Genomic DNA, 13,655 nt, shown 5'->3' with positions numbered 1-13,655 from the left:
AAAGAGGATCAATTAAGTCTTCAAGGAGTTTTATGGCAAACTGTACGAGTCAGAACGCCCGAGTGGAGGGGAAGGGACGAAGCAATTTATGGATCGATGGAGGTTCCCACGGATGGATGAGTAGCAGGTGGAGGGACTGGGGCCCCCGATTGAGCTGGAGGTGATAGTTAAGGGACTGGCAAGTATGCAGTCGGGTAAGGCCCCAGGTCCGGACGGCTTTCCTGTAGAATTTTATACGAAGTTCTCGGAGCTACTGAGCCCAGTCCTGCTAAGAACTTTTAACAAGGCAAAGGAGAGAGGAACCCTCCCCCTGACTATGTCGCAGGCATTGATTTCGCTCATTTTAAAGAAGGAGAAGGATCCGCTCCAGTGTGGGTCCTATAGGCCGATATCACTCCTGAATGTAGATGCCAGATTGCTGGCAAAAATTCTGGCCACCAGAATAGAGGACAGTGTCCTGGGAGTGATTGAGGAGGGCCAGACGGGTTTCATTAAGGGCAGGCAACTGAACACAAATGTGAGGAGGCTCCTGAATATTATTATGATGCCCTCGGAGGGGAGGGATGTAGAAATAGTGGCTGCAATGAATGCAGAGAAGGCCTTTGACAGGGTGGAGTGGGAGTACTTGTGGGAAGTGTTAGGTAGGTTTGGATTCGGGGAGGGATTGAAAAATGAAAAATGAAATGAAAATGAAATGAAAATCGCTTATTGTCATGAGTAGGCTTCAATGAAGTTATTGTGAAAAGCCCCTAGTCGCCACATTCCAGCACCTGTCCGGGGAGGCTGATACGGGATTCATAGGGTGGGTCAAGCTACTGTATCAGGCCCCCATAGCAAGCGTGTCCACAAACCGGCTGAGGTCAGAGTATTTCAGGTTGCACCGAGGGACGAGGCAGGGGTGCCCCCTGTCCCCGTTGCTATTTGCCCTGGCAATGGAGCCGTTGTCATAGCGCTTCGGACTTCAAGGAACTGGAGGGGGCTGGTCCTGGGTTAGGGAGCACCGAGTTTCCCTTTACGCAGATGACCTGCTGTTGTATATTTTAGACCCGCTAGAGGGGATTGGGGAGGTCATGCGGATGCTGGGGGACTTTGGGAGCTTCTCGGGGTACAAGTTGAACGAGGGGAGAAAAGTGAGCTGTTTGTAATCCACTAGGGGCCAGGAGGAGAGTCAGTGAACAGGATTATCACGGGATTTGTGTGGGCAAATAAGACCCCGCGAGTCGAAAGGGTATTCTTGGAGCATACACCACAAGCTCGGTGGTGACGGCGGCACTGAGGGTCTGGTATCAGTGGAGGAGGCACAGGAAGGAGGAGGGGGGCCTCAGTTTGGACCCCGATACGGAACAACCATAGATTTGCTCCGGGCAAGATAGACGGGAGGTTCCAAGGCTGGTATAGGGCAGGCATTAGAAGGATAGGGGGACCTGTTTATAGATGGGACTTTCTCCAGGATGCAGGCGCTGGAGGAGAAGTTCGGCCTGCCCCCGGGAAATGCTTTCAGATACCTTCAGGTTCGGGACTCTCTCAAGAAACAGGTGGGGACATTTCCACGGCTAGCCCCTCGAAGGATACAGGATAGGGTTGTGTCTGGCATCTGGGTAGGAGAGGGGAAGGTGTCGGACATATACCAGGAGCTGCAGGAGGCGGAGGAAGCCTCAGTGGAGGAGTTGAAGGGCAAGTGGGAGGAGGAGCTGGGTGAGGGCCTGTGGGCTGATGCCCTGGGCAGGGTGAATTTGTCCGCATTGTGCGCCAGGCTCAGTTTGATTCAATTTAAGGTGATGCACGGGGCTCACATGACGACGGCGAGAATTAGCAAGTTTTCTGGGGTGGAGGACAGATGTGCAGGGAGTCCGACGGACCATGTCCATATGTTCTGGGCATGCCCGGCGCTTAAGAATTCTGGCAAGGCTTAGCGAGGGTTATGTCCAGGATTCTGGACACGCGGGTGAAGCAGAGTCCAACAATAGTGATATTTGGGGTGACGGAGGATCCGGGAGTGCAGGAAGCGAAAGAGGCCGAGGTGTTGGCCTTTGCCTCCCTGGTAGCCCGGAGGTGGATTTGGGGGGGGGGGGGGGTATAATCTATCACGGTAAATTTCGCTGCTGCACAATGTGCCGCCAGCCGTGCTGAGGATGAGCGAACCAAAGCATCACTGAAGCAGATGATGCAGAGAATGAGTGCAAGTAGTATTTTAAAATAAACGTTGCACACTTTACAATAATCTTTTTTGTAGGTCACAAGGGTCTGAAGGTATACATAAATTTCAGTCAAGAATCTAAATAGAATCTGATAAAACTGACATTTTCTTTAAACTGATATTTTAAAATTACAGCCAGTTTTCTTCCTTTCTGAAACACAAAAGGTTGACAAGCCGGAAGGCGGCGGCACAGCAGCACAGTGGTTAGCACTCATAGCTCCAGGGTCCCAGGTTCGATTCCCGGCTTGGGTCACTGTCTGTGCGGAGTCTGCACGTTCTCCCAGTGTCTGCGTGGGTTTCCTCCGGGTGCTCCGGTTTCCTCCCACAGTCCAAAGATGTGCAGGTTAGGTGGACTGGCCGTGATAAATTGCCCGTAGTGTCCAGAAAGGTGAAGTGAGGGGAGGTTGCTGGGTTACGGGGCAGGTGGGAGGTGTGGGTTTGGGTGGGGTGCTCTTTCCAGGGTCCGGTGTGGACCCAATGGCCACCTTCTGCACTGTAACGTCAATGATTCTACAATTCTAACAGCATTGCCTCAGCATTCTGGTTTAGCACAATGGGCTAAACAGCTGGCTTGTAATGCAGAACAATGCGAGCAGCGTGGGTTCAATTCCCGTACCGGCCTCCCTGAACAGGCGCCAGAATGTGACAACTAGGAGCTTTTCACAGTAACTTAATTAAAGCCTACTTGTGACAGTAAGCGATTATTATATTATTCTGGATCACAGAATCAAAATTGGAAGGGGTTCCCATTCTTGATGAATACTGGGTGACGAGAGGATGAAGCTAAGTTAGTCAAGGTAGACGCACGCACAGTGCCAAACTGCGCAGTGGTTTCCTGAGAAATGGAGCGGAGGGAGGGAAAAAAGGTAAATTTGTACAACAAAACCAGAGCAGATCAATAATAACCACAAGAAATGGCCATATCTGCTCCAAATGAAACTTGCCTTGCATTTGTCGAGTTCTGGGGAGGTGGGATTTTGTCTTTAAACAATACAACGCCAACAATTGCAAATACATAGTATGCCACCTAGAACAGTGGGAAGAAAAGATTACATCATCAGCAGAATAAAAACTGAGTCATGTAGAAGGTTAGGATAGTCATTTTCTAAGAATAAAAAAGTTAATTATAGTTACATTTTTTTGGTTACATGAAGACATTTATCTCAACAACGGCAGTATAAACCTCCCGTCCTACCCAACACGACTCCAAACTGGAGGAGGAATAACTTCAGAATTTTCTTCAGGAGCCATGGAAGTAGTAAAATTACCACTCGCTGGGAAATACAATCATCTTTAAGTAAATAGGTGCAGTGAGAATTGAATGGGTGAAGATCTGTATCTTTCAGCTGGAAACTTTTTAACCTAGTGAGATGCTGGAGTTCCGTTTGAACCCACAACCTTCAGCTCCAAAAGGGCAAGATGTAGAACTTGAACCAAGCTGACCGGAGACTAAAAGAGAACTTCAGCCATTGGAAATCAAGCAAAAATGGAAAGAAAAACTCAACAGGTCCAACAGCATAAAGGAACAAAGAAGGACTGACCTCATTAACACTACACCCTGCATGCTTCAACCGATGCCAATGCTTATGTAGTTACATTGTATATCTTGAATGAAAATATGAAAAGAAAAAATGAAAATCGCTTATTGTCACGAGTAGGCTTCAATGAAGTTACTGTGAAAAGCCCCGAGTCGCCACATTCCGGCGCCTGTCCGGGGAGGCTGGTACGGGAATCGAACAGTGCTGCTGGCCTGCTTGGTCTGCTTTAAAAGCCAGCAATTTAGCTTTGTGAGCTAGTTGCTCTATTATGTATTCTCATGTATTTTCTTGAATTTTGTTTAATTCCCTTTTCTTCCATGTTCTGAATGATCTGTTGAGCTGCTCGCAGAAAAATACTTTTCACTGTACCTCGGTACACGTGACAATAAACAAATCCAATCCAATCCTTCAGCCCATCAAAATAAAATCAGACATTATCAGACATTAACAGCTGATCGTCCACTTCAATTCCTTTCCCATCCCGCATGGTCTCCATTTTACTGAGCAATCTCAAAATACCAATCTTAATATATTCAAATGACCGAATTCCAAAGATTCACAACCCTCAAAAGTAAAAAATCTCATCCTGTCGAGAACACTATTTAGCCTCTTGTGCCTGGATAAGAATAATATAAAGTAAAGTAAAGTTAATTGTCACAAGTAGGTTTACATTAACACTGCAATGAAGTTACTCTGAAAATCCCCTAGTCGCCACACTACGGCGCCTGTTCGGGTACACAGAGGGAGAATTCAGAATGTCCAATTCACCTAACAAGCATGTCTTTCGGGACTTGTGGGAGGAAGCTGGAGCACTCGGAGGAAACCCACACAGACAGGGGGAGACCATGCAGACTCCGCACAGCCAGGAATCAGACCTGGGACCCTGGCGCTGTGAACCAACAGTGCTAACCAGTGCACTACCACACTGCCCAATGTAGTCAATTAAGAAGCAGCACAAACTCCCCAACCCCCACCCGCAAGGTGAATCACAAGTATACAAATTGGCAAGTCACGTTGCAGCTCTATGGAACCTTGGAGTAGTGTTCAATCCTGATCGCCACACTACCAGAAGGATGTGGAGGCTTTAGAGATGGTGAAGAGGAGATTTACCAGGATGCTGCCTGGTATGGAGGGCATTAGCTACGAGGGGAGGTTGAATAAACTCGGTTTATTCTCACTGGAACGTTGGAAGTAGAGGAGGTCTACAAAATTATGAGGGGCATACACAGAGTGGATAGTCAGAGGCTTTTTCCCAGGGTAGAGGGGTCAATTACTAGGGGGCATAAGTTTAAGGTGAGAGGCGCAAGGTTTAGAGGAGATGTACGAGGCAAGTTTTTACACAGAGGGTAGTGGGTGCCTGGAACTGGCTGCTGGAGGAGATGGTGGAAGCTGGGACGATAGTGACTTTTAAGGGGCATCTTGACAAATACATGAATAGGATGGGAATAGAGGGATACGGACCCCAGACATGTAGAAGATTTTAGTTTAGACGGGCAGCATGGTCAGCGCAGGCTTAGAGGGCCGAAGGGCCTGTTCCTGTGCTGTACTTTTCTTTGTAAGTGAAGTAGTCGGTCAAGAAATGTACAAAAGGGTATATTAAAGAGGGCATTACGAATGATACAGATGAACAGCATTTTCAAAAAACGAAAAAAGGGAATGGAATTTTGGAAAACTGGAGATGTAGAGATGATTCACCTCTACCCCACAGCATCCCTGAATGTAGTCAAATTGTCCTGCATCTGCAGAACCTAAACTTGATTCATGCGACAACATCCAGCTAGACTTGGATCAGGAGTTAAACTAACAGAAGAGATTGGAGGTGAAAAATGTACTCCATTAATCGGACTCCTGATTAGTGCCTTTTCTCCTGCGATCTTCTGTCAGACACAATAGCAACATTAGTTTAAAATCATTTTCCACTTACCACAAGAATTCCAGCAAAAGCTCGCAAATTCTTGATCAGATCAAATAGACTAGTAGCAACTAAGGCCATCAACTGAAAAATGGAAACAGAAAAGACATGAAATATAGAACACATTGCAAATCAATAGTCGGTACTGCAACCCAGGTCAACAAATGCTGCAGGAACCAATCTTATTCATATTAATTTCCTGAAAATTCTAAAGTTGCAGAACTACTATTTTACAATCCATGAAAATGGCAGCATGCCAGTGACAATATTGGCTCTACTCCCAATCTCTTTCCCTACCCTCCCCCGCCCGGTTTGCATTTTCAACACTATTCCCAAAAATGATTTTGGAGTCGGAATATATCCAGCTGCCATTAGAGATGTTAAGAAGCCTTGGGAACCGCAGTGAGCAACACTGGGACTTGGACGTTACCAACTGAAGTCATGTCACCAGAATTTATTTGCATCAATAAAATCTCCTTCAGTAAGGGGAGGCAGGAGCTGTTCACGAAGTGGGGGGAGGGAGAGAGAGAGAAAAAGGGAGTTTAGGCTCATCACCAAAGGCCATGAGGGTTGCAATGTCTCTTTCACCCTCTTTCTCTTCTCTTTCCTCTCCCCCCCCCCCCCCCCCCCCCCCCCCCCCCCCCCCCAAAACAGGTCATGGACGAGATCACTTACTGTAATCTTAAGAGTTTGCAAAACTGATTGGCGTTTCAATATGAACTGGGAGCTTTAAGTTCCCATTTAGAATTCACAACAGTCGATAACAGTCAATATTTTGATCCAAATCACCTTAATATTAGGAATTATCCGAAGGAATCGGAAAACAATGAGCATATTTGCCAGCCGAACAGTTTCCCAAAGGGAGAGCAATCCATGTAATTCTGGATTCCTGTAGGGAAAGGTTAAAATAAAGAAAAATATCTCAAAACGGATTGAAGTTACTTCCAACAAACTTTGCTGTTGGTTTTGCTTTGCAGTTTGTGACAGACACATCCATTTTGCACATTGACCCAATGATGCCCATGATAATCATGTGATGAAACATATAAAACTTCCTTTGAAATTGTTGATCCAAAAGTGCCATCTCATCCAAGGCACCTTTCTGTAGCTCGGGTTTCATCCAAGTTCCGATCAGAATGGTTTAGGGAATGTCAACAATTGCAGTCACTCTGCTCCAAAAGTCTTTCCAAATCTCACACAGTAACTAAATTGGAAACAGCAATTTTGCTTTCCTGCTGTCTCAATACAGCACAGGTGATAAAACAACTAAAATAATAATCAAAATTGTGAAGGTTCCCTTTACAATCTTGCAATAAGGAGTGCGGCAATACAAAGATCGCCATGAAAGAGTTACATCAAAATGCCAAGATCTGACCCTCCAACACCGATCAGTCCAAGATAGTGGAGACTTGTTCCTCACAGGATCATTCTCATGAACAAAGTAAGGAACACAATGGAAAAGAGCCCAGACTTCACACGTTAACAATCCGAGCTAATCAGTCATTCAAGTTGCCAATTTAATTCTTTTGGCAACATTATCTTTTTTCAGTATTCGAGCAGACGTCTAAGGTCTATGCTCCTACCTAGATGATACATTTTGGAGAAGACGGTAAGCAACATTTAAAAAATTTGAAGACTAAAATGGTGCAATTTAATGGAAATGAAACAAGTCCCATGTTGGGTACGTGTAACTGGCAGCTTCGAGAACGACCCCGCTGTCAAACAGGACTCTGCTTAATTTCTGGGCCTCACGCGAGGAACGCCATGGCGGGAAGCTGGCACCCCGATGTCGAGACCCCCACCACGACATCTGGAACCCTCACCAAACAGGGGATCATTGAGGCCCCCCCCCCCCCCCCCCCGCAAAGGGCAGGCACCGCTTGACCCAATCCCCGGAATGGGCAAGATGCCACCTGGGCACTTTTGGACTGGCACCTTGGCAGAGTCCATAGAATCTACAATGCAGAAGAAGGAGGCCACTCAGCCCATTGAGTCTACACCAACCTCTGGAAAGAGCACCCCACCCAAGCCCACACATCCACTCTATCCCCGTAACCCCACATAACCTTTTTAGACACTCAGGGCATTTTAGTATAGCCAATCCACCTAACCTGCACATCTTTGGACTGTGGGAGGAAACCCACGCAGATACGGGGAGAACATGCAGACTCCGCACAGTGACCCAAGCCGTCAATAAAAATCCGTTCTCCAAAGATCTTCAAAATTTGACACGTGCGCCAAAACCATCAATAGCTCCCTTTTCTAAAATTACGTACAGTCTGCTACACAGGCACTTAAATGCCCAGGAAACTGAAGGTGGAGATTTTAGGTTATGTACATTTTCTAAAATACGGTCACTTTATTTCGCCGACTTGGAAAGGATGTTCTGAATTTATAAGTAGGTGCAAGGATCAGGGTCAACAACATACCATCCTCGACGAGGCAAGCCATACTGTACAAGAGATGACAGCTGCAGAATCTGAAAAAAATAATTAAATCGGTTTTACAGAAAAAAAATCAAGGTACTCATTGAGAAATTGTACCCCCAGTATAATAATCTTTATTATTGTCACAAGTAGGCTCACATTAACACTGCAATGAAGTTACTGTGAAAATCCCCTAGTCACCACACTCCGGCACCTGTCCGGGTACACCGAGGGAGAATTCAGAATGACCAATTCACCTAACCTGCACATCTTTCGGGATTTGTGGGAGGAAACCAGAGCACCCGGAAGAAACACACGCAGACATGGGAAGAACACGCAGACTCCGCACAGACAGTGACCCAAGCCGGGAATCGAACCTGGAACCCTGGCACTGTGAAGCAACAGTGCTAACCACTGTCACTGTGGTTCGTCACACCAGGCCCATTTTATGGAGTTCGAAAGGGTAAACCCAGCAGCACACCTTCAAACAGTTTTAATCAATTAGCTCAGCCAGTGAAAGAATATCCTGGGAATGGGGAAGACATGAGAAACCAGTGACCTATAATCAACAAAATTGATCCAGCATTTAAGCATCGCAAAGTAACATTCAACTAAATCAACAATCAATGTCAAACACTGGGTGGGTTTCCTCCGGGTGGATTGGCCATACTAATTTGCCCATATTGTTCAAAAAAAGGTTAGGTGGGGTTACTGGGTTGTGGGAATAGGATGGAGGTGTGGGCTTAGGCGAGTTGGTCTTTGTGATGTGGACTCAATGGGCCAAATGGCCTCCTTCTGCACTGTAAATTCTACATCTAAATCCCAAGTGACCCATCATTAGCGGATGCAGTGTTTTGAACTTGACCTTCATTATGTACAGCAAGCTGTTATGACAACTCAATTTACTCAGGTACTTAGGAGAAAATACAACCAAATCATCTCAATCAAAAAACTTTTCTCAGCATAAAATAGACTCAAATCTGTGAGGAAGGACAGGTTTCCCATCCAGTTCAAATCATTAAACGGAAGATAAGACAAGTTTAAGATTTAAACCCATTGAAAGCCAGACAAGGGACAAGGCTGTGACCACATTGACGACAACAGGGAGACGTTGAAAAATGAGTGTACTTACCATTAGTATTATAGTTAGCAGCCCATCAAATAGGTTGCTTTTATATGAACAATAACCTTTAATGCCTAAAGCAAAGATTTTCAATGCCATTTCCAATAGATAATACAGGACAAAGGATCCATTCACAACCTGCAAAACCCAATGTAAAGATTGTTTTTAAAAAAACAGTTCCCCATCATTAAAACAAGTGAAACAAAGAACTCGTTTTCCAAAAGATAGCAGATGCCTCTCAAAAGCTAGACTTACCCCGGAAAAAAATCCATCGCGTTGAGAAATGGGCGTCTCAGCATCGTGGACCAAAGCAACCTGTTTTTCAAAAAGGAATCAATTACATCAAGGTGAAAATCTTGCAGTGCCATACCTGAACCCACATTACAGACAACGAGGGTTCTCAACTTGTCTGCTTCCATCCGGTTGGCAGTCAGGGTCAATTCAAATACTTACCTAAAGTTTCTATCTGTTCCTCTTCCTGTTCACACAAACCATTCAAGTAGGGACACACAAATGTCAGAGTTGGGGCCCAGATCGGTCAGTTTTGATGTGTTAGGCGGGTTGGTTTGACGTTGACTGCAACTGGATGCAGGGAAGCTAGAAACAAACGTCTGACACCGGAGATGATCCAACACTGTTTTATTTAACTATGAACTGCTGTACATGTTCAGCTGTGGGTTGACACTCTACTAATCCTACTGACGGCCTCTTAATGGTTCGACCAGACTTACTGGCTACCACATGGCAATAATGTCCACTGACTTGTGCACTCTGACTGTCTCAGTATCTGGGTCCCGAAAAGAGCGGGAGTCTTAATGCCCTGTGGGCTTTGTAGTGGTGGTGTCCTGTCTGGTGATTGGTTGTTCTGTGTTGTGTGTTCATTGGTCATCCTATGTGTCAATCACTGCCTGTCTGCATCTCATTATATACATGAGTGGAAATTATGACAAGTTTCTGCCCATTTTTACATTACGGGGTTTCCTTTTTAAAATCAGATTTAAAAAAAAACACTTATGACCAACCCTTGGTTGAGAACCCATGATGCAAAATTCATCATATTATTGCACCCATCGCCCACTGGGAGCAAATAACGGCAGAAGGCAAGATTACAGCATGACAGATTTACGGATCCATGAAAACTAAAGCACATTATTTTCTAATGTAAATGCAAGAGAAAAGACTGAATTGCATGATCAACAGAAAAGGGCTGAATTACCTTTTGCATGACTTGTTCAATAATTCCCACCATTGCCCTCTCATCTACTTTAGTTGGTCTTCATTGTCCACATGCAACACCCGCGAGAGATTGAAAAACTTAGCATTGGACTTTTTAAAGCTGTTAGGGATTACTTTTCTTTAAGGAAAATGATTTACACTGATGGTTGAATATTGAACAATGTATGGGCCAAACACCAATTTTCCATCCTAGCTTTGATACCAGTGCCCCACGTTTTACATGGACTTCCTTCGCTCAAATTGGTTAAAACATTCTCATTTCAGACACAGATTTCAGAATGACCATTTCTCTTTTCCCACAACCTTGTTTAAACCAGCACAGTGAGGTACAGCCGAGGTCACACAGCGTGGTGGTCATTTTGATTTGTTTGGAGCACCCACTGTTTGTTGTAGGTACCTGACCCCAACAGTCCTATGGTCCGGACCAGGAGTGGGGTAAGGAGAAAACCGGAGAAAGCATCCCTGAAAAAGCAGGGGAAGGAAGACAAAATGGCGGCCGGCGGGGGCCTTGAGGAGCTGAGGCAGTGAGCTCAGGAGCCGCAGGCAACTCTGCTGCGCTGCAGCCGGGAGTGCAGGAGGCGAAAGAGGCCGGTGTGCTGGCCTTTGCGTCCCTAGTAGCCCGGCGAAGGATCTTGCTACAATGGAAGGATGCGAGGCCCCCAAGCGTGGAGACCTGGATCAATGACATGGCAGGTTTTATTAAGCTAGAGAAGGTCAAATTCGCCCTGAGAGGGTCGGTACAAGGGTTCTTTAGGCGGTGGCAACCTTTTCTCGACTTTCTGGCTCAACGATAGGGTACGGGGGGGGGGGGGGGGGAAGCGGACGATGACTATGTTTGTTTATTTAATTTAAATTTATTTTGACGTTCTTTTGTTGTTCATTGGGGTTGGGGGGGGGTGGGGGATGGGATACATGCGTCGATACGGTCTGGGGGTGGTACGGTTATTATGGGTTATTTTGTTGCATTTCATGGTTTGTCGTTATGTTTTATATTTTCTGTAAAAAATTCCAATAAAAATTATATTTTTTTAAAAACTCTGCTGCGCTGCTTCCAGGAGCTTAAGTTGGAGCTGCTGGAGTCGCTGAAGGTAACCAACAGGGAGCTGATGGAGACCCAGACAGCCCAGGGGGCTGCGATCCGGGAGCTGCAGTAGCAGGTCTCCGAAAGGGAGGATGAGGTCGTGGCCGTCGCGGGGAAGGTGGAGATGCACGAGGCGCTCCATAAAAGGTGCAGGAGCGGTTCGAGGAGCTGGACAACCGGTCGAGGTGGAAGAATTTGCGGATCCTGGGCCTGACGGAGGGGCTGGAGGGGTCGGACATAGCGGCCTACGTGGTGACTATGTTAAACTCGCTGATGGGGGCTGGGTCCTTCCAGGGGCCCCTGGAGTTAGAGGGGGCCCATAGAATTCTGGCTAGGAGGTCCAAGCCGAACGAGCCGCCACGGGCGGTGTTGGTGCTGTTTCATCGGTTCGTGGATCGTGAGTGTGCGCTCCGGTGGGCCAAGAAGGAGCGGGGCAGCAAGTGGGAGAACACGGAGGTGCGGATCTTCCAGGACTGGAGTGTGGAGGTGGCGAGGCGGAGGGCCGGGTTTAACCGGACGAAGGCGGTTGCAGCCGGCTCGTCTGTGGGTCACCTATAAGGATCGGCACCATTATTTTGAGTCCCCGGAGGAGGCGTGGGCCTTTGTGCAGGCCGAGAAACTGGACTCAAACTGAGGGTCTAAGATGGGGGATGCTGTATAATACTGTATTTGTATGGTTTAATGCAAGATGTGGGTTGGCCTTAGGGTGGGTGGGGTGATGTCGATTTGTCTTTTCTATATGGGTTTTTCTGCAGGGGTCGGGTGGACAGGTTCGGGCAGAGGGGTAAACGGGGAGTTGGTGGGGGGGGGGGGGGGGGGACTGACAATGGGAGTATCCCTGGAGGAGGCGGGGCCGGGCAGGGCGAAAGCGCGGGCTTTCTGCGGGTTTCCAGCGCTGGGAGATGGTGGGGGCGGGGTCGGGGCTGAGAAGCGCGGGTCGTTGCTGGCTGTTTTCTTTTCCCGCGCAAGAGCGGGGGGGGGGGAACCGTTGACGGGCACAATGGAGGAGGGGTAGTCCCACGTGGGGAGGAGTCGGAGGTAGGGCAGGAGTCGCCGGGGTCAGCAGAAGTTAGCTGGCTCACGGGAGTGGCGCAGCTAGGAGGGGTCCTAGCCTTGGGGGGGGGGGGGGGGGGGGGGGGGGGTACCGGGTTGCTGCTGAAACGGTCAGGAAGGAGCTGGAGGACGCAGGGAGTGCTGGAGGGGGGGGGGGGGGGGGGGGGGGGGGGGAGTTGCCGCCGTGGGAAACTGGCAGAGCAGGGGACGCTGGCCGGGGGTGGGTATGGCTAATCGGCAGGGAGCCCTCTGCTCCGGCTGATAACCTGGAATGTGAGGGGGCTGAATGGGCCGGTCAAACGGGCCCGGGTATTTGCGCAGCTGAAGGCGGAAGTGACCATGCTCCAGGAGACACACCTGAAAGTGGTGGACCAGGTTCAGCTGAGGAAGGGATGGGTGGGTGAAGTATTTCACTCAGGGCGGGATGAGAAGAGTCGGGGGGGTGGCGATCCTGGTGGGGAAGAAGGTGTCGTTTGAGGCATTAAATGAGGTGGCTGACAGTGGCGGGAGGTATGTGATGGTGAGTGGTAAGCTGCAGGGGGAGCAGGTGGTGCTGGGGGGGGGGGGGGAGAAAGAGAGAGAGACTTCAACACGGTACTGGATCCCCCATTGGATCGATCCAAGTCCCGGACGGGTAGGAGGCCGGCGGCGGCTAAGGTGTTGAGGGGATTTATGGACCAGATTGGGGGGTGGATCCCTGGAGATTTGCGAGGCCAAAGGCCAGGGAATACTTGTTTTTCTCCCACGTACATAAGGCCTATTCGAGGATTGATTTTTTTGTCCTGAGCAGGGGGCTGGTTTCGAGGGTGGAGGATGTGGAATACTCCGCCATTGCCATTTCAGATCATGCCCCGCACTGGGTGGACCTCGGGCTGGGGGAGGAGAGGGACCAACGTCCGCTCTGGCGCTTGGAGGTGGGGCTGCTGGCAGATGAGGAGGTGGCCGAGAGGGTTCGGGGGTTTATCGAGAGGTATCTTGAGGACAATGACAATGTGGAGGTCCAAGTGGGGACGGTCTGGGAGGCATTGAAGGCGGTGATGAGGGGGGAATTGATCTCCATCCGAACCCATAGGGAGAGGGGGGAGCAGA

At 48.2% G+C, this 13,655-nt stretch overlaps 1 protein-coding gene across 2 annotated transcripts in view; it reads right to left on the bottom strand.

Moving 5' to 3' along the window:
- tpcn2 (two pore segment channel 2) overlaps positions 1-13,655 on the bottom strand; it is a 51,887-nt gene that overhangs the window by 13,961 nt on the left and 24,271 nt on the right. For both annotated transcript variants that reach the window (XM_038808403.1, XM_038808404.1), the window contains exons 15-20: positions 9,452-9,511; positions 9,206-9,334; positions 8,077-8,126; positions 6,437-6,536; positions 5,660-5,731; positions 3,142-3,224 (exon numbers count right to left, since the gene is read on the bottom strand). In XM_038808403.1, the coding sequence (XP_038664331.1) occupies positions 3,142-3,224; positions 5,660-5,731; positions 6,437-6,536; positions 8,077-8,126; positions 9,206-9,334; positions 9,452-9,511 (494 nt within the window). The remainder of the gene's footprint in view (positions 1-3,141; positions 3,225-5,659; positions 5,732-6,436; positions 6,537-8,076; positions 8,127-9,205; positions 9,335-9,451; positions 9,512-13,655) is intronic.

The sequence above is a fragment of the Scyliorhinus canicula genome, chromosome 9 (assembly GCF_902713615.1).
Source record: "Scyliorhinus canicula chromosome 9, sScyCan1.1, whole genome shotgun sequence".
NCBI lineage: Eukaryota > Metazoa > Chordata > Chondrichthyes > Carcharhiniformes > Scyliorhinidae > Scyliorhinus > Scyliorhinus canicula.
The sequence above is the reverse complement of the archived record's forward strand: the minus strand, read 5'-3'. Positions and strand labels throughout refer to the sequence as shown.